The 24250-nt window shown below is 43.5% G+C and overlaps 2 protein-coding genes across 2 annotated transcripts in view; one reads left to right on the top strand and one right to left on the bottom strand.

The window, feature by feature from the left end:
• Positions 1–5696, bottom strand: part of LOC118668574 (cadherin-related family member 3-like) — a 59030-nt gene extending 53334 nt beyond the window's left edge. Inside the window, exon 1 of the mRNA XM_036333797.1 lies at positions 5654–5696. Within this exon, the coding sequence (XP_036189690.1) occupies positions 5654–5696 (43 nt within the window). The remainder of the gene's footprint in view (positions 1–5653) is intronic.
• Positions 5697–11785: 6089 nt separating this feature from the next.
• Positions 11786–23157, top strand: CUNH3orf49 (chromosome unknown C3orf49 homolog). The gene is made up of 5 exons (XM_036333796.1): positions 11786–11910; positions 15846–16159; positions 19416–19537; positions 22398–22511; positions 22960–23157. The coding sequence occupies exons 1-5, from the start codon at positions 11786–11788 to the stop codon at positions 23155–23157; spliced, it is 873 nt and encodes a 290-aa protein (XP_036189689.1).
• The last annotated feature ends 1093 nt before the right edge of the window (positions 23158–24250 follow it).

The raw sequence follows: 24250 nt of genomic DNA, 5'->3' as shown, positions 1-24250 counted from the left end.
ACACACAGACTCCATGGTCAGAGATTGTGAGCGTTAATTCTATGTGTCCATCTGACTGGACCACAAGGTGCCCAGACATGTGGCCATTCTTGTGGACATGCCTGTGAGTGTGATTACGTTTGAATCAAGGCCCTTGAATTCGGGCAGAATGCTATGAGCTGAATTGTGTCCCCCCAAAGTTCTTATATTGAAACTTTAACCTCCAATGTGACTGTAGCTGGAGACAGTCTTTAGGAGGTACAGTAATTAAGGTTAGATGAGGTTATAGGGGTGGGGCCCATAACGGATAGGACTGTGGCCTTGTAAGAAGAAGCAGATCTCTCTGTTATACTTGATAAGTGACTTCTATTAAGATGTATATTTCCTTTAGTTTGGAAAAAAATTATTAAAATTACATAGAATTTTTTACCTCCCCCCCAAAAAATAAATAATAGAGGCATTCACAGTAAGAGTATATACACATGCTCTTCCACATTGATGAATAAGGGCTTCATGCTTGCTTCTTCTCTCCCACCCCAGACACTCCCAGCCTCATAGGAGGTGTGATGCATCCAGGAGGAGGAAGGACGCCCACACTGTCAGCACCCCACCCACCTCCCTTCATTTATCATTCCAGGGCACACAGCTTCCATCTGCTGACACCGCCACCTTTCTGCCTGATGGTGTCCTCTAGCCCTGAAGTGCTAGAGAATTAATGCGTCTTTCTTTTTTTCTTTTTTTTTTCCATCCAAAGATCCTCTGAGTTATTTCATGAATCTCTTTTAAAGATGGTTGCAAGCCTCTCTCCAGTTATAAGTATTTTCATCATCCTCTTTCCTGATTCAACAAATTCTCTTCTGCTTCTACACATGTGCTTAAGGTCACAATACATCCTTTCTGTTTAGGAAAGGATCTGAAAATTTCTGAGCCATGAAATTTGTAAGTGGAAAATTTAATTTCTGCTCATTGATTTCCCTCTGGAACCGCACTTCAAAGTCTTAATCAGGATTTTTTCTCCACAGCTCAGATGTGCATTCTGTTGGGGGTAGATATGTGTATGCTGCGGGGGGGGGGGGGGGGGGGGTTATTTAGCAAAGTATGTAAGAATAATGGCCCCACGCAAAGTTGTCCACTTCCTAATCCCCAGAACCTCTGAGTGTGTTACGTTACTTGGCAAAAGGGACCTTGCAGATGTGATGACCTTGAGATGGGAGATTATCCTGAATGATCTGGGTGACCCCAATGTAACCATAGGGTCCTTAAAAGTGAAGAGGAAGCAGAAAAGAGAGTCAGAAGGAGATGTGAAGAATGATCGGAAAGATGCAAACTGTCTGGCTTTTAACATGAAGGAAGGTGTGACTAACTGAGGAATCTGGTTTTTAACATGAAGGAAGGTGTGACTAACTGAGGACTCTGGTTTTTAACACGGAGGAAGGTGTGACTAACCGAGGAATGTATGTGGCCACTGGATGCTGGAAAAGGCAAGGAAATGGGCGTGGCCTAGAGACTCGAGGAGAAAACGCAGATATGCCAGTACCTTGATTTTAGCCAGTGAGACCCATGTCAGACTTCTAACTGCAGAACTGAAGTTCAGACATTTATGTTGACGTAAGTCACCACCAACTGTGTGGTAATTTGTTACAGCAGCAAAAGAAAACTAATACAGGGCTGTGTAGATGATATAAATAAGCATCTTTTACATGATCGAGCTACCCACAATGCGCTAAAACTGAAGTCAAGTAACAGCACTCTTTTCTCAAACTCCTTTAGCAGCTTTTCATCTCACACAGAGTGAAAGCCAAGTTCATAGGCTGGCCTCCAGACCCCACGTGACCAACGAAGCTGTCCTTCCTTCATTTGGCCTCATACTCTACACTCTTGCCCTCACGTCCTCTGCTCCAGACACACACACATTTCTGTTCCTTAAACACGTGCAGCAGGTCTTGCCTCAGGACCTTTGCCCTTACATTCTCCCTGCCCAAAATCCATCTCCCCTGGGTGCCCACTTCTCTTTTACACACTTCCTTTAGGACTCTGTTATATGTGCTGTCCCCGTGTCAGAGAGTCTTCCCAGGCCGTCCTTATATAAAATAACAACATCTCCTGCTCTTGCAGGTGAAAATTATAAAATGTCATATATTATTTGCTTATTTTTATTTTATTTACTTATATGTGTATTTTTTGCTTCCTTCCTCCCATCTCAAATACAAGCTTCCTGAAATTGAGGACTTCCATGTGTGAGGTCTCTGCTATATCGGAGGACCAAGAACCGTGTCTGGCCAGAGTAGGCACTTAATAAATATTTATTTAATGAATAAGTGAAAAAATAAATGAATGAAATTATTCATTTTACTGACTGAAGTACATCAATTACTAGTACATACTATTGACCTATCCCTCAAGACCTTATTTTGTGACACTATCTGTACATGAAAAGTTGCAACTTTCTTGCCATTTCACTGGTTCAGATTTTCTATTTGGTTTTATAGGTTGTCATGTCAAGAGTGACTTCTGCATCTGATGATACCTTGTCGCCATTGCATTAAAGAATAAATTGGCCTGGCTGGCGTGGCTCCATGGTTGAGTCTTGACCTATGAACCACGAGGTCATGGTTCGATTCCTGGTCAGGGCACATGCCCAGGTTGGCAGCTTGATCCCCAGTGTGAGGCGTGCAGGAGGCAGCCAATCAATGATTCTCTCTCATCATTGTTGTTTCTATCTCTCTCTCCCTCTCCCTTCTTCTCTAAAATCAATAAAAAATATATATATTTTTTTAAAAAGAATAAATTGATTTGGGATTTTCCTCAATTATATTTATGTGCTGAAATTTTAGGAATACTTAGTTTTCCACTAAAAAACAGCTCAATACCTGAATGTATAATAATCTCTAGGAAAGAGAACAATTATTTTCTGAGCATATTAACTCATCCATTAAACTATTATCTAAATAAGTAAAGTTGACATTTTATTATGCATCTACTGTCAGAATAGTTCCATAATAAACTCCCTACTCTCTGAAATTAAATTAATAAGCCAAAATAAAAAGAATCAAGCTTGGCTGGTGTGGTTCAGGGGTCGATTCTTGGTTGGGGCACATGCCCAGGTTGCAGGCTTGATCCCAATGTGGGGCATACATGAGGCAGCTGATCAATGATTCTCTTTCATCACTGATGTTTCTCTCCCTCTCCCTTCCTCTCTGAAGCCAATAAAATATAATTAAAAATAAATAAATAAAAAGGATCAAAATGATGGTAGGCCTATAAGAGAATGGAGATCCAGAGGCTACCCCTTTATATCCAAGGACAAAAGGAGATTTGAAAAAAAACTAGTTGTACTTTTAATGGAGATAGTAAAATAATGCCCAGTAACTGTGTGCAGGACATCAGGGATTAGTGGGGACTGTGGTGAAACCAAGAGTTTGTTCCTACCTAATGGAGGCAGCTGCTACTTGCCCACATGGGAATGTGATCTGAGTTATTTTTTGTGAGGATCCTAAAATGGAGGTGTTTTGGTGAAATATTTTGCTATTCAAAACATCTGTTGTCCTCAATGCATCGAGAGTCTCTAGTTTATGACATCAGGTTTAACATAAAAATCTTCACCCATGAAAAAAGCAAATTAGAACAAGTTAAATTGAAATATAATCTTCCTTAGATTTCATTATATCCTTACTTTACTAAATGTCCCACCCACTGAGTTGATGGTATCAATTCACCTGATGTTTCCATTTCAACGAGACGGATGCACACACAAAACTGGAGCAGTGGGTTCAAGTAGAGTATTCCATAACTTCAGAAAATTCTGCTTAAAGGTTATCTAGGACTAGAGAACAACCCTGTCCAATATGTAATTTAATTTAAAAGTTTCTAGTAACCACATTTCAAAAGTTTTTTAAGTGAATTTAGTTTGAATATTATATTTTATTTAACCAAATGCATTCAAAATATTGTCATTTCAACATGTGATCAACATCCTATATAATAAAAGCCTAATATGCTAAGTGTCTGGTCATCTGGTCATCTGTTCAACCAATCAAATGTAATATGCTAATGATATGCTAAGGCTGCTCAACCGCTCACTATGCTGTGCACTGACCACCAGGGGGCAGATAGTCAACCCATCGACCAGTCGCTATAACATGCACTGACCACAAAGGGCAGATGCTCCAACTGGTAGGTTAGCTTGCTGCTGGGGTCCAGCCAATCAGGACTAAGCAAGAAGGGCTAGACACGCCCTGGAACCCTCCCACAATCCCTCCTTGGCTGGCCAACTACCCACGTCTCTCCCCGCCCCCAATCATGCATTGGCAGGGTCCCTTGGCCTGGCCTGCATCCTCTCACAATTCCGGACCCCTTGGGGGGTGTTGGAGAGCTGGATTCGGCTGGATCCCGCAGGCCAGGCCAAGGGACCCCACTGGTGCACAAATTCATGCACCCGGCCTCTAGTTTCTAATAAGTTTATGTTAATAAGGTAATTTACATTGTTTTATTCATACAAAATCTTCAAAATCCAGTGCATGTTTTACACTTATATCTCAATTCCAACTGGCCACGTTCATGTAGTGAATAATCACAATTGGATGTGGTTACCATACTCAGCAGCACAGCTGTAGGAGTTCAGTGTTGTTTTTGCAAATATTACCATTTGTTTTTATCAGAAATATCAAATCTAATCATGCCTAACTAAAGTATTTGGAAGTTAGAGAGCCTTTTCAGTTTTCAGGTAACCATCATTTATTCTTAGAATATTGACCATATTTTACTTGACCTTTTTATTGGCAATAGTGACATTTTGGCTTTTACCCAATTCTAGATGTGCCTGGTTGTAAATAAAATGGCTAAATTCATTAATTGAGTTCTTTTATGAAATCAATTCTTGCAACGGTAAGGAAAAAAATCACTTAAACCAATGTCTTGATGTTATGCATTCAAAATTTGGGTAATTAATTTTAAATTCTTGGGTCTGATTTTTTACTTTAATGTAATATATACTCATTTTTTAAAAATAAAACAATACAAAGTAAAAGTTTTAACATCTTCCACTCATTTCTCCTCACCTCTGCTGCTCTACTATATTCCACTCCCAATCTCTAAAAACTACACTGTTAAATATTTTGTATATATTCTTCTAGAACACTCTGTGTGCATGTAAATATAGATAGCTCTTTCTTAAGGGATCTTCTTAGGTTCAGAATTTTAGGACCTCCTGTCTCCACTCCAGTACACCCTGGATTACCTTTTACCTGCACATCAGAACACACAGGTCTGCCTCCTCCTTTTAATGACTCCAATGTCCATCGTATGTCTGGACCATTTATTTAATCCTGTATTGATGAACATGTAGGTTGCTCCAGTTTTTGTCATGACAACTAAGCCTACATATATCTTTCTGTCCTTATGTGTTGCCATAGTCTAGGTTCCCAGAGGTGGGATGCTGGCTCTGAGACCTGGGAGATATTTCCAAAATGCCCCCCAAAGAACTTGCACCTGCCTACACCCAGGTCACGTGCCTCTGAGAGGACATTTGGACTGAAACGTAGACTTTCCAACGTGGCACAGCCCAGGGCCCTTGACAGCTTCCAGGACCAACACTGAGAAGTTACTAAAGAAGGGAAAAGCAAACCAAAGGACTATCTCAAAGCTGCGTGTAGGAGTCCAAATTAAAGACACCAACCTGGGGCAGCAGCCAACAGCAGAAGCAGGTGAAAGAAAGGCATCCTGCAGCGGAAAGCCTCCTGCCTCCTCAGCAGCACTCCGCTGCGGCACTCTCGCCTTCCCCGATTCTGGGGAGTGGCACCCTCTTGGCGGGGAGTCTTCTCCAGAGAAACGTTCTGTCTCTAAGTGCCCTGTATACACTTCCTCATGACACAGTCCTTGCTGAGTGATCTGTAAAGCGACACCTTCTTCTCTCAAAAGGACAAAAGCTCCAGTCAGGAGGTGGGCTTGAACAAGGGGCCAAGTCCCCAATTCACATTCTTCTACATGCAAAGGCCTCCCGAAGCCTGGTGACTCTGGGGTGGCCAGGCTGTGTGGGGACACCAGGAAATGGTCAGCTCACTAGACTCACCCATTTTCAAAGGGTTTTGATTTAAAAGACTCCAGGTCACTAAGGTACATTGTCCCGCCTGGTTCTATGTGTTGATGTTTCAGACTTGGAATGAGACCCAGGCTCTCCGCTTGCCAAGTTTGCAGAAGGTTTACAAGTTGCTAAGTGAGATTAGCGTGCAATCAGATCAGGATAAGATGCAAACACTAACCACCAGTCAAAGGTCAATAGGATGCAAGTTAACACCTGTAAGTTAAAGCTTTAGGGCCACTAATGGAAAAGATCTGGCTGGCTGTATGCAGACAACATATGAAAAGATCTCTGGAGGCAGAAAATTGGTGATTCACAGGCTAAATATGACCTGCAGACCACATTTTAATTTTTTTAATTTTTAAAAAATATTTTTTTATTGATTTCAGACAGGAAGAGAGAAGGAGAGAGAGAGAAACATCAATGATGAGAGAGAATCATTGATTGGCTGCCTCCTGCACACCCCCTACTGGGGATCAAGCCGGCAACCCCAGGCATGTGCCCTTGACTGGAATGGACCCTGGAACCCTTCAGGCTGCAGGCCGCCACTCTATCCACTGAGCCAAACCAGCTAGGGCCAGACCATGTTTTTAAATGCACAAAGCTTCTTAAAAATTTGAAGTTCAATAAGATTTGATTGGTCCAGCTCTCTGCAGTTTACCACATTCCTACCCCTTCCTGCCACACCCCACAGCTTCTCACATTTACCTGCCTGGCCCCTGCAGGGATTCCTGTTTGCAATCTCTTACTTAGAGGTTTCAATCAATTACTATCTCCATAGGAGTCAACTGTTGTTATGGTTGCCTAAACAGGATTATGCGGTCTCTGATATGTCCAACAGAAGGGTAATGTGGAGAACAAAGGGAGATTGTGTTTTTACCAGATTTTGCCCTGCTCTGGCTTTTTGGCTTTTCAGAGGGACAGTTACAAATGGCCAGGGAATGATGGTGTGGGTCTGACTACAAGACACACCCTATGAAGGATGGTTGCAAAGAAAAGAAGACCCTTGAATTGATGCCCTTCTTTCTCTCTAGCTCCCTTACCTAACTGTCAGGCAGTTAGACAGACATGCGCAGAGCAAGGACGATGGGCCAGGTACAGAAACTCCCCAGGGCAGAAAGCCCCAGATGCCAAACAAGGGCCCAAACTGGGAAAACAAGAGTCTCACCGCGGGGTAACCTGTCCTCCCCTAGCATATCAGTGGTCGTGGGGTTTGGACCCTTGACCTTTTCCTCCCTAAAGATAACATTTCGGCCTCGGTTATATTTCAGCTCCGGGCCCAGAAAGCAGCAAAATCAGACAAGTGACGCTGTGGCTGCCTCAGGACCAGCTGCACTGACTGATGACCCGCTGCCCTGGCGCTGACCAGTCAGTGGAGATCACAGCCCTGAAAGAAAGAGCACAGCTGGGAAGCTGATGAATATTCTGTTGGGACCCTCCCCTGGGCCTTCCCTAAGATTTCCACCTGAGAGAGAGAGAGAGAGAGAGATGCTCTGGATGAAGGACCCAGTGCGCACTCTCCCCCAGGGGAGCACGCCCACGCCTTTCCCTCCCCGCTTCTTCCCTCTAAGGGACCCCAGGAGACTTGCAATCAGGGGAGCAATGAGCAGCAGCAGCTTGGCTGGGGCTAACCTCTTGACCCCTTTGCTTCAAGGCCCCCTGTGCTCTGACTTCTCAGTGAGCCAGAGCAGCCCCGCCTAGGTGCTCCCGTTACTCCTTCTATGCACCTTCCTGGTTTCCCTGTCCTAAGTGTATTTTTGCTGCAGCCAACAAATTCCTACTTGCTTCGCTGCACTTTGTGTCTTGACTGAAATCTCTCCTTCAAGGGGACAAGTTCTTGTGGTCTCGCCGGTAACAAAACCACTACCCCCCTTGAGACTCTGCCACAACCTCCCCTTTCAGTCCAGAATCTCCCTCTCTCCACTCACTGCCTCATACCCAGTTCATTCCAGCATGGTCCCTCCTAAGTATTCCCGGGTCTGTACACTTCTGCCGCCCTCTACTCCTAACTACCACCGTGGGTAGCCTGGGCCAATGCCTACCCAGGGGCATTTCAACAACCATACTTTTCCCTCCCCCATGCACTTTCCAAGCTGCACACCGCAATCTGTTTTAAACGCAAGCGCAGCGGTGCTTTCCCTTGTCGCTTATGTTCCCACACGTTGGTCTCCACACGCCTCGTTCCCACCTCAGGCCCTTTGCTCTGGCAGATTTCCAACCCTGGAATACTTCTCCCTGATCCTAGCTTTCAACCTGAAACATCTCACCTCAAACGTTGGCCCTTTAAGAAGTCTTTCCCCATCACTCTGGCAGAAGCACCCACTACCACTAATTTCTACTGCATTTTTCTGGTTTTCTCCTAGCATCTTGTATCAGCGCCTGGCATGCTTTATCTCTTAGTTAACATGTTTAGTGTCTTTCTCCTCCACTAGGATGCAATTCCTGGGTGGGGATTCCACTTGTTTTGTTCAAGGCTGAATCCCCATTGCACAGAATAAATATATATTGACTAGCTCTGTAAAAACTATCAAATTCATGGAGACAAAAAGGCAGATTGTGGTTTCAAGGCAGGGGGATGGCGGGTGGAGAATGGAGAGTTACAGGTACAGAGTTCCAGTTGTGCAACATGAAAAAAGTTTAGGAGGTGAATGGTAATGATGGTAGCACAACGATGTGAATATATTAATGACACTGAACTGTACATTTAAAAGTGGTCAAGATGATAAAGTTAAGTTATGTATATTTTACTTCAGTTAAAATCTGCATTGCTCTGAAGGTCAAGATCAAGGCCGTGAATTTGTTCTGTGGGACCCAGCAGCTCTGCCCTCCTTTAGTCCAGCTCCTCTCCTCCATGGGCTCCTCACCGCAGCCACCCCGACTACCTTCCACCTTCTCTGCAGCATCTGACTCCTTCCACCCGGGGCTTTGGGAGCTGTGCCTCCTCTTCCTGGGACAGACAGGTCTTCACACGGCCAGCTCTTTCTCCTCGCTCGGCTCTCAGGCCAGGGACTCCTCTTCTGAAGTGACCTTCACCTATTGTCCTTTCCTACTTTCTTCATGGCACTTGCCTCTAGCCGAAGCTAATTTATTTTCTTATGTGCTGTCAGCCTCCCCCCCAGCATTTTCAGTTTTGTTACTTAGGGTGACTGTGTGTTGTTCACTGTGCTTTCCCAGGTGTCGAGAGGAGCATCAGCGTCCACTAGGCATCCGGACAGTTGCCGGGTAACAATGAATAAAACATCCCCGGAAGGTAGCAGCTACTATTCCCATTTCACAGATAGGAAAATGGAGGTCCAGAGAAGTTTTGCCACCTGCCCAAGGTCCCATAGCTTACAAGGGGCAGAGCTAGAATTTAAAAACAGGTTTGGCTCCAATCCGTGTCCTTGGTGCCCCAGCTCTTCTCTCTGCTCTTCTCCCTGTCCCACTCCGGCCAGCTCCATCATCTGCGTCAGACTCCTTGAAAAACCCATGCATCTTGTCACAGAACCCGAAGCAGCAAATGCTTTAGCCTGTTGCACACACACATGCACACACAGATTTGCACACTCATAGATATGTGCAAACAGACACACACATACAGAAATCAAAGTCAGCTCTTCTTTCCTCGTATAAAATCAACCTCATTCATCCAGGTTGTTGACAAAATACAACAGAATGAATGCAGCTGTTCCAATAACCGAGTGACAGTAATTGGGCCATGGTTAAAGAAAACGCTTATTCATGTATTTGTTCATTCACGCACCTATTATTTATTGTGCTCTGGGGATTCCAGTGGACGAAGGAAAGCAGCCAGGTGGAACCACACACCCATGTGGCTAAAGCACATCAGGTGCTGTGATTCAGTGCTTCTAAAAGGACCACCTGCACTTAGTCTCCCATGAGCGCTTTTCTATCCCTACTTTACAGATGAGAAAGGAAGCACAGCCCTAGCTGGTTTGGCTCAGTGGACAGAGCATCAGCTTGAGAACTAAGAGTCCCGAGTCTGATTCTGGTTAAGGGCACATGCCTGGGCTGCAGGCTCAGTCCCCAGTGTGGGACGTGCAGGAGGCAATCGATCAATATTCTCCCTCATCATTGATGTTTCTATCGCTCTCTTCCTCTCTGAAATCAATAAAAAATATATTTTTTAAAAAAAATAAAAGAAAGCAAGCACAGAGATTGAATTGATGAAGGCCACACAGCTGAGCTGCAGCAAGAACCCAGCTGTAACTCCCAAACCCACTCGTTTAACTCCTTAGTGCAGTGGTTCTCAACCTTGGCTGCACCTTAGAATCACCTGGGAATCTTTTTAAAATCCTGATTTCTGGGCCTCATCCTCCGGAAAGTCTGTTTCTTTGTTACTAATGTTGTGGCCCCACCCCATAAGAAAGAAACAGAATTTCCGGAGGATGGGGCCCAGAAATCAGGATTTTAAAAAGATTCCCAGGTGATTCTAAGGTGCAGCCAAGGTTGAGAACCACTGCCTTAGTGTTATATGTCTCATTCTTGACCATGTTTACGTTCCTCCCCTCAGACTGGCACAGCAAGAGCCTTGTTTGTGGGTGTGAGGCAGCAGCATCAGGATCACCTGGAGGCTTGTTAGAAATGCAAATTCTCAGATTCCACCCAGACCTATTGTATTGAAACCTGCTTTTTAATAAGACCCCAGGTCATTCGCGTGTACATGAAAGTTTGAGAAGCATGCTCCAGATCACTGCGGAGGTCAAACACAGAAAGCAGAGTAATGTTTGTATCTCCCAACAATTTTCTAAAGAGTTTTTCTTCTTAGCGTCCTTATTTTTGGAGGGAAAAACTCCAGTGCACCAACAGTGACGGTAATAAACCCTAGTGTCTGCTGCCACCTTGTGGTGAGGAGTTTCAACCCAGCCAGAATGTGCTCTTTCCATTAAATAAATGGGGGAATGTTGGGAGGGAAGGGTGGACCAGGTACTCAACTTTTTTAGCCATGTGCTTTGAGAGAACATGACAAACGTCCAAGATATAATAAAATAGTCCTTGGAAGTGCTGTGAGAAGGCCAGATAACAACCTGCCTTTTCATGTGTGTCCCTGGGACTGAGTATCGGCAACTCTAGTTGACAGATTTAACAAAAGCTAGGTCGTTGGTATTGCTCCCATAGCTTCTTTCCTCTTTGGAATTCAGCATGCACAGCTGACTGTGATAATCATCACCAACCCAAACGCCTGTGGTTAGAATCAGTGGTTCTCAACCTTGGCTGCACATTAGAATCACCTGGGAATCTTTTTAAAATCCTGATTTCTGGGCCTCATCCTCCGGAAATTCTGTTTCTTTGTTACTAATGTTGTGGCTCCACCTCATAACAAAGAAACAGAATTTCTGGAGGATGAGGCCCAGAAATCAGGATTGTAAAAAGATTCCCAGGTGATTCTAACGTGCAGCCAAGGTTGAGAACCACTGGGTTAGATAATCAGGTCCGTGCGCTCCCGTTGGCCTTGCCCAGGAAGCTGCAACACATTCCACAAAGTGAAAAGGAATGTCCCACCACTTTGCCAAATGCATCATTGGGACCTGGGTGAAATGATGACCAAAGCCAGGCCCAGGAGTGATGTCTCTAACACCTGGAAGGGAATAAACAAGAGATTTCAAAAATCTGCATATTTTATCCCAAGCAGCCCAGAAGTTCAAACTGCCTCAGTCCCTGAATAATTTTGTTTTGAAGTTTTTGAGCTCAAGCAATCTCCAACAGCGACTGCAGGTGAGGCTGACAGCAATGGACCGCCCTCAGCTCCATCGACCGGAGTCCTTTAAGTTCAGTTATGGGAGAGCTGGCCAGTACCGAAGGTTTCAGCAACCAAGAGGGAAAAACAGCTCATTCAAAAGGAAGGGGATTGAAAGGTAGGAAATTGGGACTCACTTTCTTTTTCACTGAATGAGATTCTTTGGATTTTGCATTAAACAGGGTTCACTGTGACATTAGAAAAGGTAGCATCTCTTCTTAGCATTGCGTTTGGAAATGAAGTCTCTCTGTGTGGGCTCAAAGGAGAGGGCACTGCATTTACACGCTGGTCAGGAAGCCTCATCTGGTGATCAGCAGAGTCTTCGCTGTAGTGGAGAAAAGCTTCCCTTCCACCTGAATTTGAGTTTGAATGCGGCATAGGACAGCCAAGTGAGCACTGGTGGTCATTTCAGCCTCGGGATTTTAGACATCGCACATCCCATGCAGATAGCATTGTTCCGAACACTCAGTAGAACATCCCTCAAGATGAGGCCATGGTCCATGACTCTGTTCCTTCTCCAAGCTGCTGAAATAGGTACTGATTATACCTCACTTATGTGCATGCTCTTTAATGTAACCTAAAAATTATCTCATACCTCATATTTCTTGCCAATGGCGAAACCATAAACACGGGCACGAAATATTCCAAACACGATACATTTTAATTTGAAAAGTCAGTTAGATTATTTATTTTCCATTTCTTTTGGCTTCTTTCTTACCAGGGTCATTAGCAATAGCTCTGACATGCAGAAAACAGGTGTTTCATGAGGACAAAAGCATCAAAGACTAAACTTTTGAACTTTCGTGGACAAAATAACATTTTGCAGAGATTTCCACTTTTAAGAAGAAATGGGGGTTGAAGCAATACAACCGAACACATTTACTACTAACCAAGAAACTTTAAAAGTTAAGAAGGGTAGTATTCTTTTTCTAACAGAAATTTCAGCAGTTCTATTCCTAGGCCCTGAAGCAAAATCACCTTTGTTAATTGTTATAGATTGGGATTGGGGTGGGGAGTGATGGGAATGGGAGACACATGGGCTTTTTACCTGAGGGGTGGCTTTCAATGTCCCTGGACCTCCTAAAACGTATTTTCATTGTTTTGTGTTGTGCATGTGTGTATTTATGGTAGTTGAAAAAGACGGCTTTATTAAAAGATTCTCAGAGGTGTCTTGGGAGATTAATCCTAGCCCATGTATGACTTTTGGGTAAGTTAGAACATGACACTCCCTCCTCAGGACACTTTACTACCATCTGCTAGAAAGTTGATAGAGTAACTATACACAACTATAATGACTAAATGTGAACAGCACCCCCTAGAGGTTGTGTGTGTTAACTGTCTGAACTCCTCTAACCCAGGAGGTCTCCCTCCTTGACTTTTACATTTTCCCACAAAGATCTGATCCACTTCGTACTAAAAGCTATCGATTATTGAATGTTTTGTTAGGTTCTAAGCACATATGTTACTTCCTTTTATTTGCACATTTCTAAGAATAGTATAGCAATTTGAAAATAAGAAAACTGAAGCTTATAGAGTTAAATAACATGCCCAAGATCACACAGCTAAGGAAGTGTGGTGCTGGGTTGAACAAGACCCTTTAACTCTGGTTCCTGGGCTCTGACTGGCATGCTGCCCACACATAATGACAGAGAAACTGACTAATATAGGTCTAGTTCTGAGCAAGGTTCTCTGGAGTGTGGTATGTGTGCTGCTGGTGGGACATAAGATAGTTCAGGTAGTGTTTGAAGGATATTTTAATGGTTATGAATTTATTTACATCCACATTAGAAATATATATTACATGTATAATCCTATATAATAAAAGCCTAATATGCAATTTGTCCTCTTGACCAGGAGTTCTACCGGGAGTTCAACCAGGGGACGGGGCCAGCTGGCCAATCACCCGCAGCCCCTCCCCCTGACTGGCCCCACCCCAGCCAGTGGCAGCAGCAGGCAGCCAGGGGAAGGGAGGCCCCGGCCGGCAGCTAGCAGCCACTAGGGACCCTACCCATGCACACATTTCATGCACTGGGCCTCTAGTACATCTATGTATATAAAAGCCTAAGCGACCGAATGATCGAATGACCGAACGACCGGTGGATGGGTTGCTATGATGCACACTGACCACCAGGGGACAGACACTCCATGCAGGAGCCGCCCCTTGCTGGTGAGTGCACTCCCACAGCAGGAGCGCTGCTCAGCTGACAGACGGGCATCAGACGCCGGGCTCACAGCTGGTGAGCACTGCTGCAGTGGCGTGAGCCTCTCCTGCCACCTCAGCAGTGCTACCAAGCGGCAGCGGCAGCAGGCCAGTGGGGCCGGGATGAGCAGGAGTGGCGTGGTGCCTGGCCCGGGCTTGGGCTCCCCGCCGCCTGCCGCTTTGGGCACTACTACATCCCTCAGAAGATGTCGGACTGCCTGTTTCAGCCCAGTCCTCACAGGCCCGGCCAGAAACCAGCAGTCTGACATCCCCGAAGGCTCCTGGATTACAAGAGGGCGCAGGCCAGGCTGAGGGACCCCACCGGTGCACGAATCTGTGCACCGGGCCTCTAGTATAACATAATATAAAACCTGGGATTTCACCCAAAGAAATGAAGTTTTATGTTCACACCAAAACCTATACACAATGTTTATAGCAGCTTTATTGATAATAGCCCCAAATTGGAAACAACCCAAATATATTCCAGTGAATGAATAGTTGACAAAGTAAATAGTCTTGGTATAGTCACATCATGGAATGTTACTCAGTAATAAAAAGGAACAACTTATTGATATATACAACAATGTGGATAAATCTCTAGAGAAATATGCTGCCTGACAAAAGTAAGTTCCAAAAGGTTATATACTGTATGGATTAATTCATATAACATTCTCGGAAAAACATAGAGTATACGCATGGAGGACAGCTTCGTGGTTGCCAGAGGCTAAGGAAAATGTGAGGGGAGTGGGAAGTGGGAGTGGCTATAAAACATGAGGATCCTGGCTGTGACAGACACGCTCTGTACCTTGATAGAATCAATGTCAACATGCTGGTTGTGATAATGCATCATAGTTTTACGAAAGGGGGAAACTGGGTAAAGAGTACAAGAGAATTTCTTTTTAAAAAATGGGCTTAAATATTATTTCTTATAACTGCATGTGAAACTACAATTATCTAAAAATAAAAAGTTTAATTTTTTAAAATCCATGAGATTTTATGAATAGTATTGCTTTGGGTGAGACTAACAAAAAACCATTAACTGAGGAAGAATATTAGGTAAATGCTGGTGTCCTGGAGGGGTGGTGCTCACTCTAGCACAGAGGATAAGCACACAGACCTTGGGATCAGTGCCTGAGCAGAAGTCATTCAATCTGCCCAAGCTTTGATTTCATTTGTAAAAGGTAGGCGGCCATATGAGGTTTAAATTAGGTAATATGCATGAAAAAAGTAGAATGTTTAGCACAAAGAAAGCTATTAAGAAATTGTATCTACTTTTATTACTAAAATACGCCAAGATGATGAAGATAGTGTACGACTAGTTGGCATTTTGGAACTATGTGTTCAGAATTCTTCTCTCTAAATGAATGTTCTATGTAAATGCAGCATTTGTGGAACTGTGGAGACTATATTCTTCATTGACTGGCAGGCTCTCATCTCTCACCACTGTAGCCTTAGAACTACCATATCCATCAAAAACTGTCTCACCGTCACTGAGATAAGATTGCCAATTTGCCAATATGAGGTAATACATTCTAACAGTCACACACCAGGATTAAAATCTGCATTTGTGCCTAGTTAATTATGTTACCCACTCTCTGTATCTGTTTACTCATTAGTAAAAAGAAGATGATCACATAACCTGCCTGCTATGAGGATTCAGTGAGGTCATGGCCAGAATGCACTACTACAGTTTGGTGACAAGACAACAAGCAGTTGCTGTGGCTCATTTTTCTGTGATTTGATTCTTGGAATTGTGTAGTTTGTTCACATTTGCCACTTGGATTTTAATGATTTCAATGTCCTGTTTTTAACTTTTCAATTCCCTTCATACCAATTATTTTTATTTTTGTTAGATGGCATAAAGCTGTGTCTACCAACTTGGTAAAACAAAATGTATTGGTCCCCAAAGAGGAATCGTCTAGTGGCAGCGACATGGAATTTCATGAAAGCCAGCAAAGTCAGAAAAAAAGTGTGATGAAGAAAGTGAAGACCTTCGTCGGGAGGATGCTGTCAGCCCGGCACAGACACAAGCCAGCTGGTTCGGGCTCCAACAGCCCCCAGGAAGCCCTCCTTCCCCACCCGCAGAGCCTTCCTCCTGGAGGTGCCCAGGAGCTGCCGCCGCCCAGGCTCCGCTCCACGCCGAGGACGAGAAAACTCCCACAGAACGGTAACCATGGGCACTGCTGGCTAGTGTTGAGGCCAAGAGGAGTAATGAAATTGGGATGGATTTTCTTGCTACCCAAAGTATGGCATGTCTGGGAGCTTGTCTGCAATGCAGACTCCCAGGCCCCACCCTGTTCTACTGAGTCAGTATCTGCATGTTAGAAAGATCCGCAAGTAACTCTAGGATGTACATACATTTTGGAAAACTCTGAATTAGATTGCCTTTGAGGTACTTCCCAGTCCAAATGATCAGTGGGTTAGTCAGTTTATAGCCCCTTTTTATTTAAATATATACGCACACATAGATGAGTATGTGCACGCATAGGCACATAGATGAGTATGTGCACGCATAGGCACATAGATGTGTATGTACAGGCCTAGGCACATACTAACACCCAAAGAAATGAAGTTTTATGTTCACATAAAACTTCATGTATATGCATGCGTGGACACATATGTGAGTATATGCATGTACACATACATTAGGAAATCAAACTAAAGTGGGATTTTTGGGGTTTTGTTTCTGGAGCTTAGTGATGCAGTCTTTCAAATGGCTAATTCCAACAGTAGAGAGTGTGGTGAGAATTCTATGAATAAAATGTATGACCGGTAAGTCAAAAAGGACATTTTATGTTATTGTGTCTAGTCCCCATGTACTTTATGTAAGAATTGACATTTGAAAAAAAAAAAACATTGTCTTTTTTTCAAGGTAGTAATGCTGTTTTAGGGGGTCCTATGATGGATAGCTAACAATACCACTAATATTTGCATTCTCCTTTGTAGATTTTAAAAATTAATAGACCTTATTTTTCAGAGTAGTTTTAGGTTTACTGGAAAAAAATAGCAGAAAATACAGAGAGTTAGTTCCATATCCCGCCCCCTCTCCTCACTCCATCCTCACAACTGATGAGCCAATATTGATATATTATTACACCAAACTGAAGTCTAGTTTGCATTAGGGTTCACTCTATGCCCTGCCCAGCTCTATGGGTTTGAAACCCTCTCGTGTTGTGTCATGCATTCACCATTACAGCCTCATACAGAATAGCTCCAGTGCCCTAAGAGCCTCTGAGATTTTCAAGTGTCCTTTACAGCCCAGCACCAGGAAACATACAGCCCTGGGGTACATGTAGGGAATCCACACATACGTTCCCATTTCACACAGTGAAAAGGCTGAAAACCTGCTGGGTACTTTTTCTAGGAAGAAAACAACAACTGATGTCTTCTAGTTGACTGACTGTCCTTTCAAACAAACATTTTGGAAAAAGCATCACTAAGCATCCAAGCATCTAGCAATCACCTGGTATGGACTGACCTGTCCATTTCTGTTGAAAATAACAAAAAGGGCGTGCTCTATAGTGATGGAGCTGCAGTTGGAGAGTCTGGCAGGAAACAGAGCCCCAGGTTCCTTTTCCTCATCTGTGTGCATCAGCTTGTTTTTGTCTTAGTTGGAATAACAGGTCTCTAAGATTTCTCCAGAAAACATGCTTATCCTTCAGGCTGCAGCTCAAGTATTAACCACCTTGTCTCAGGTGTGGCCCAAACAACATTGCTCTTCTCTGCCGACCCTCATAACAGTTTTCAACAAATATCTGCTAAATATGTATTACATGTCAGTCACATGTTAGGGATAGAGTAGCAGATAGAACAGACATGATCCCTGCCTCCACAGGGTTACAGTGTAGAGCAGGGGTCCTCAAACTACGGCCTGCGGGCCACATGCAAATACAAATATTGTATTTGTTCCCGTTTTGTTTTTTTACTTCAAAATAAGATATGTGCAGTGTGCATAGAAATTTGTTCATAGTTTTTTTTAAACTATAGTCCGGCCCTCCAATGGTCTGAGGGACGGTGAACTGGCCCCTGTTTAAAAAGTTTGAGGACACCTGGTGTAGAGGGACATTCCAACACGATACAATTACATCTGCTGCAGATAGAGGGCGCTGTGACAATACGTCATGCCTCAGGAGGGGAGGGGCTCCAGAAAGGCCGCCTGGAGGAGGAAGGGACAGTTTCGCCATCTGAAGGCCACCTGGAGGCAAATAGGGAGAGAATGGGGAGAAGGGTGTCCCAGGGAGAGGGGAGCACCCAACGTCAAGGTGTAATTGAGAAAGCAATCCTGCCAGGACTGAGGTGGCAAGGGTGTTATAAAGCCAGTTAAGAATTTTTTATACCCAAGGGTGATGGGAAACCACAAAATACTTGCGAGCTGGGGATTTACATAATCTGATTTGCATTTTTTAAAGATAGCTCCGGCTGCAGAGTGGAGACTGGGTTGGAGGAGGGCAGGAGCCAAAGCAGAAGGAGCAGTAAACAGGCTCTTATGTTCAGGAAGGGATGGCAGTAGCCTGGCTGGACGGGGCAGTGGGGAGGGAAGAGCTGGGCAGTGGAAGGTGGGGGAGAGGGAGGCCTCTCAGGTTGAGCACCTATTTTGAAAGTGGACCCCCCACCCCCGCTTCACTGAGATTAGGAGCCATGGCTCCCAGAGAGGTCCTTGTCTGCAGCCCTCAGTAGGACGAGATGACTTTAGGTGCAGCGCGCAGTAAAAACACTGACACAGAGCAAACTGCAAACACATCGATCCCTTTAACTACACCAAGGAAAAGTCTCATTTCCTGCCTTTTTCTCTTTTAATAAAAAGTAGAGTAACCTCAAGCTTAGTGCCTTCTGCAGCCAATAATATGGTTTTGTTTTTACCATATTAATTTTAATGCCTATGTATGGTACTGGTTTTTGATTTATGGTAGTGTTTTAAGTTCCCTTTATAAATACATTCCTTGTGTTAAGAATGGGATTGCTATAAAGAAAACATTAAAGGGTTCCCATGGCTCCTGGATTATGGGACACTGCTAGGATGGTATGTGAGTGCCTGAGCCTTGAGCCACATTGCTGAAGAAAAATCTTAAAACTTTGCTTCAACCGACAACAAATATTCAAGGGATCGTCCTACACATCAGAGGTTACTTTTCTAATTTCACAAAGTTAAAGGGAAAAGCAACAGGCAGCAAACTGGTCTCAAAGACAGAGAGGTGACCAACCACCTTCTCAAGACTGGTTGGTGACCACTGAGATGCCAGCCCAAGCAAAGGCCGTGTGTGCAAGAGAAGGTGTCAGACAGAAAAGCAAATCCAGGTGGAATTGTTAACCCCAAGAAAAAAGCTCCGAGGCAGCACGGGATGCTGTCTTTCCAGACACTTTCTAAAGGAAGAATGTGTTTACAACTGTGATCATTACAGCTTCTTTCCCCCCTTCACTCTGAGCAGCTCTCCAGCTCGACGTGGTAGAAGCAGAGACGGAGGAGATCACCCGCGGAAGCACACTGCTGCGGGCCAGAACCACCAGGCGGCTGTCGGTGACATCCCTCCCGGCAGGGCTGCACAAGGTGAAACGCTGAAGCACACTCCCCCGGGACACGCACAGTCAGACTCTAGGATGTGGGAGACGCCAGGTTCTCTCCTGCCCCAAGTCCCTCACAAGAAAGCCATCCAATCTCCTGCTTGTGTAGCGATCCCAGGAATTTAGGCCCAGAAAACCGGCTAATTGGATCTGGTTCCTCCATTTCTGAGCTAAAACTGTTCAGCTTCTCTTACAATCTGGGCAACAATGGAGCTTGGAGTTTGACATTGGCATTTTAACTGTTTAAATATCACGTAGTGTGCTGGCATCTGGCGTGTGGTGCATGCTGCGTGGGGAGCAATCCCTGGGACAGGCTCTGCCCTGCAGACATTCTTTGAGGATGCGAGTGTACATCTGGCCAAGGCAGTAGTAGGCGTTAGCTGTATGTGGCTTCCAACACCTGAAACGTGGCCAGTGCAACTGAGAACCTGAATTTTTAATTTGATTTAATTTCACTTGTAATTAAAATGCAAATAGCCACATGTATAGGAAGTACAGACAGTGCAACCCTAGACCATCCAGGACTCTCCAATCCAAAGCTTGTATTTATCTGTAGGTATGGAAATTTGAGCCTAAATTGCTCAGATTATTTTTTAAAATAGCCAAAACTATTATTAGTTTAAATATAACATTTACGTAAAGCTATGCTCCAGGCCCTAAGTGCTTTAACTTCTCAGGTAATTCTTACAACAGCCCGATAGCGTATGGCAGTGTTCTCCTTATTTAGAGATGGCACAGAGATTAAGTCATTTGTCCAAATAAGTCAGGCTTCAGACCCAGGAAGACCTGGCTCTATAGAGTCCTTACGCTTATTTACCATGCTTAGTACTAACTGCATCATCCAATATGGTAGCCAACACCTACATGTGACTATTGTTAATAAAATTTAAATTAAATCAAAGTTCATTTCTTTGATTGCACTAGCTACGTTTCAAGTATTCAACAACCACATGTGGTTAGTGGCAGTTGTATAGGACAGATAAAGACCATTTCCTGTCCACAGAGAGTTCTATTACATAGCAGTGCTCTAAGCCATCACTAGAGTGCAGTATTAGTTTAGAATCTTGCCTCTTTTGTGTGCAAGGTTCATACTTATTTTATTCCTATTATGTGCTTGTTAATTCCCAGTTCTAGGGCCACAAAGGTGATCCTATGGACATGGTGGTGTTTTGTGGGATTTATAGTTTAATAGAAGAGACAGACATTAAACCATGGCACTGCAGACTAATGGGGTAAGGATAATCATTTGAACAAATGGTGCTGGGATGGGCAGATGTGGGGAATAAGATGAAATTTGATCCCTATCTCACACCATATAAAAAGTTTAGTTCCTGTTTGGTAATAGATATAGAAAAGGTAAAACCTTAAAACTTTTTAAGGACACAGAATAGCTTCATGATTTCAGTATAAAGACTTCTTAGAACACATCCCTGACCACAAAAGATGGAGCCCTGTCCAATGTGGCTCAGTTGGTTGAGGGCCGTCCCATGCACCAAGAGGTCACTAGTTTGATTCCTGGTTAGGGCACATGCCTGGGGTGTGGGCTTGATCCCCAGGGGGGTGTGCAGGAGGCAGCTGATTCATTTTAAAAAAGGGGGGGGAAAAGGATATATTTGGCTATATGAAAATTAAGAATTACTGTTCATCAAAAAACATTAAATCAAATGTTCTCTACTGGCTTTAAAATTCTGAGGTTTTGTTTAGCTCTCAGAATGTCCCCCAAAATATATTTAAATTAATTGCCCACATTTAAAAATTAGAATATTTCCAATAAAAATCTGGCTTTTCAGCTTTCGTTAGAAAACTAAGAAGATTTGGAAACACTAGGGCCCCCCCCCCCCCCCCCCATTCCTCACAGCAACAGCAGGAGCCCTGCAGAGGCTGCCCCCTATGCTTGAGGCACATTCTCTCCAGTTCACACCAGCCCCAGGTTGTTTTACAAAAACTGCCTGGCCCCTCTAGGCATTTGACTTTACATTAGTGGTATCCAACCAACAGAAATATCTTAGTAATTATGAAGGGTGGTAAGTGCTTAGTAGGAAAAAGTACTGAAGTTTATGTGAGAGAGGAGAGAGTTCAACTATACACAGGGCCGGGAAGTTCTGCAAGTGACATGTGAGTCTGGGCAGGCTGGCCGGGGCCGAGTGGTGTGTTCAGCACAAGCATTTGTAAACTCCCTCACAGGCGAGGGCTAGGACCCAGATGTGGTCTCATATCCTCCTTTATGCAGGTCTCACAATAGTCCTAATGCTATTTATTAAGAGAAGAAGAAAGTGAACCCAATTAGACCAAAGAGGGCATATTAGCCAGGAGCCATGGCCTAGAAATGATTCCTAATAGCAACACCATGAAAGCAGGTACGTGCAACCAGCACACCAGGGACAAGAGGAAAAGTACCAGGCATATGGTGAAAAGAACCCAGAGCTTTTTTATGTTTGCAGACATGTCTGCCATGAAAACAAGGAAACCTACAGAAAAAAGACCAAATTAACAACTGGATTCAGTGATAATGAGCTTTCCGGGCACTGGTCCATAACGACTCCACCTCACTGTGCTCAGTGGCCGCACAGGCAATTTCTTCTTCCGCTACGACTGACCTGCTTTTTTCCTGACACTGTATATTCTTTCAGAACCAGGCAACCTCATTCTCTGCACCCTATAGATCTCTTCAAAGAGAGCTCTGGGCACAAAGGAGATACATGGGGCGTGGAGAAAATATGAATACGGTCATCAACTTGACATTTGTTATGTGGCAAACGTTCAGTTTGTAAGAATTCTTACCTAAGCACTGTCACAAAAGTCATGCTGGCGCTTTTTTAATCTGTGTGTTTGCATCTTTGTGATAGGCTCCATGCTCCGCAAAAAAGAGACCACACTTTCCAGCACTTAGAAAGAGGAAACACGGCACGAGAAATGTCCTCCGGAAACCAGACTTGACAGTAGGAAAGCTTCAAATGCAGGTAGTGGACAAAGGCTTTTCCTTCTGTGTTTCAGACGCAGCAGCAGGCCGGGTTTCGCTGGATGCACAGCCCCGCTGGACAGCATGACTGTGCAGTGAAATTGATGACTGCCATTAAGAAATAATGTTAGTGGGGGCGTTTTGAAAGTGGCTGAAGGATTGCTGAAGGCACCTTGGTTGGTACTGTGTGCCTAATAAACACAAAGGGAATCCAATTAATATAAAGGCATGCGCATAGGCTTCTTTTGAGAAGAAATGAGATCGTCTTTATCACTGGGTTGTAAATGTGTATTTTCAAGCTGTTTGCTACAACTTGAATTAGAATAATACTTAGAATGTGCAAAATGTCCACCAATTCCTGAATTAATCTTCAGGAAAAACAACCATCCCTCAGGTTTGACAGCGTTGTCCAGCACATGGCTACACTTCTTTGTATTTATCTGTCACAGGTGGATGACCTCATAGAAACAGTGACTGACAAGTCCATGAAGTTACTGGCCCAAAGGCACGCTGAGCTTCAACAGTGCGAGTTTCTAGGGGACGAAATTCTTCAGTCTTCTAAGCAGTTCCAGAGGATTTCCAAGAGAACCATGAGGAAGTATAAACTGAAGAATGTGTGTTTCCCATGTACCTGCTGCTGCTTCTGATTTTGTTCTGGATTGCATAAAAGTTATCTTCATAGGGATTCTTACCTTTTGGTACATAATCCTGAATAAATCCCTCTAGTGAATGAATCAGTGGGGAGGAGGCATTTTTTTTATAATATTCTGCCCCACAGTCCTTAAAAAATTACTTTAAAAATTACTTTTTATTTCTAAGTTACTATAAGCAAATTTTTGCTTTATAATTCTTATAAATAATGAAAAAATAGAAACATTAAGGCATAACAATTCTGCAAAAATATTTCTCCCATGATTGCCTTTAAATACAACGAAGTATTTAAAGGTATTATGACACTTTTTGCTTGCCCACTGTATCTAAGTGGTTGAGCGTCTACCTATGAACCAGGAGACCAGGGTTTGATTCTCGGTTAGGGCACATGCCCAGGATTGTGGGCTCAATCCCCAGTGTGGGGCGTGCAGGAGGCAGCCTATCAATGATTCTCTCCCATCATTGAGGTTTCTCTCTCTTCCTCTCAGAAATAAAAATATATATTTTTAAAAAGGTATTATGACACTTTTAATATAACTATAACTGAGCTAATTTCAAATTTTCATGTTTTTAAATATAAAAATTCTTAAAATTATAAAAATGTAACACTATTAAGGTATGATTCATGTAAAGTGCCATGTTTCTGAACTAAAATAAATGAATAAAGATGAAACCTAACAAGTATTGAAAATGTAATTTAATACTTAAGAAAATTACAGGTGATTCAGCCTTAGTTTACTTTTAAAAAGGTCACGAATTCCTTTAAGCAAGACCATATTCATATACTATTCTAAAATTACTCTTCACTTTATCGACTTTTCTCCACTGAAAGTTATTCCCAAGGAACAAAACAGTTGAGAGGAAATATGAACAAAACATTTACTTATTTATTTTTATTATTTTTTTAAAATATATTTTTATTGATTTCAGAGAGTAATTAAGAGGGAAAGAGAGATAGAAACATCAATGATGAGAGAATCATTGACTGGCTGCCTCCTGCACACCCCCCACTGGGGATCAAGCCCGCAACCCAGGCATGTGCCCTTGACCGGAATCGAACCTGGGACCCTTCAGTCCACAGGCCAACGC

This window comes from Myotis myotis, unplaced genomic scaffold, assembly GCF_014108235.1.
Source record: "Myotis myotis isolate mMyoMyo1 unplaced genomic scaffold, mMyoMyo1.p scaffold_m19_p_13, whole genome shotgun sequence".
Taxonomy (NCBI): Eukaryota; Metazoa; Chordata; class Mammalia; order Chiroptera; family Vespertilionidae; genus Myotis; species Myotis myotis.
This window is presented reverse-complemented; position numbering and strand designations above follow the sequence as displayed.

Coding starts and splice junctions, on each gene's coding strand:
- CUNH3orf49 (XM_036333796.1), top strand. CDS start 11,786: ATGGACCGCCCTCAGCTCCATCGACCGGAGTCCTTTAAGTTCAGTTAT. Junction 11,911..15,845: donor AAAAGGAAGGGGATTGAAAG/GTAGGAAATTGG, acceptor TATTTTTGTTAG/ATGGCATAAAGCTGTGTCTA. Junction 19,538..22,397: donor TCCCGGCAGGGCTGCACAAG/GTGAAACGCTGA, acceptor TCTTTGTGATAG/GCTCCATGCTCCGCAAAAAA.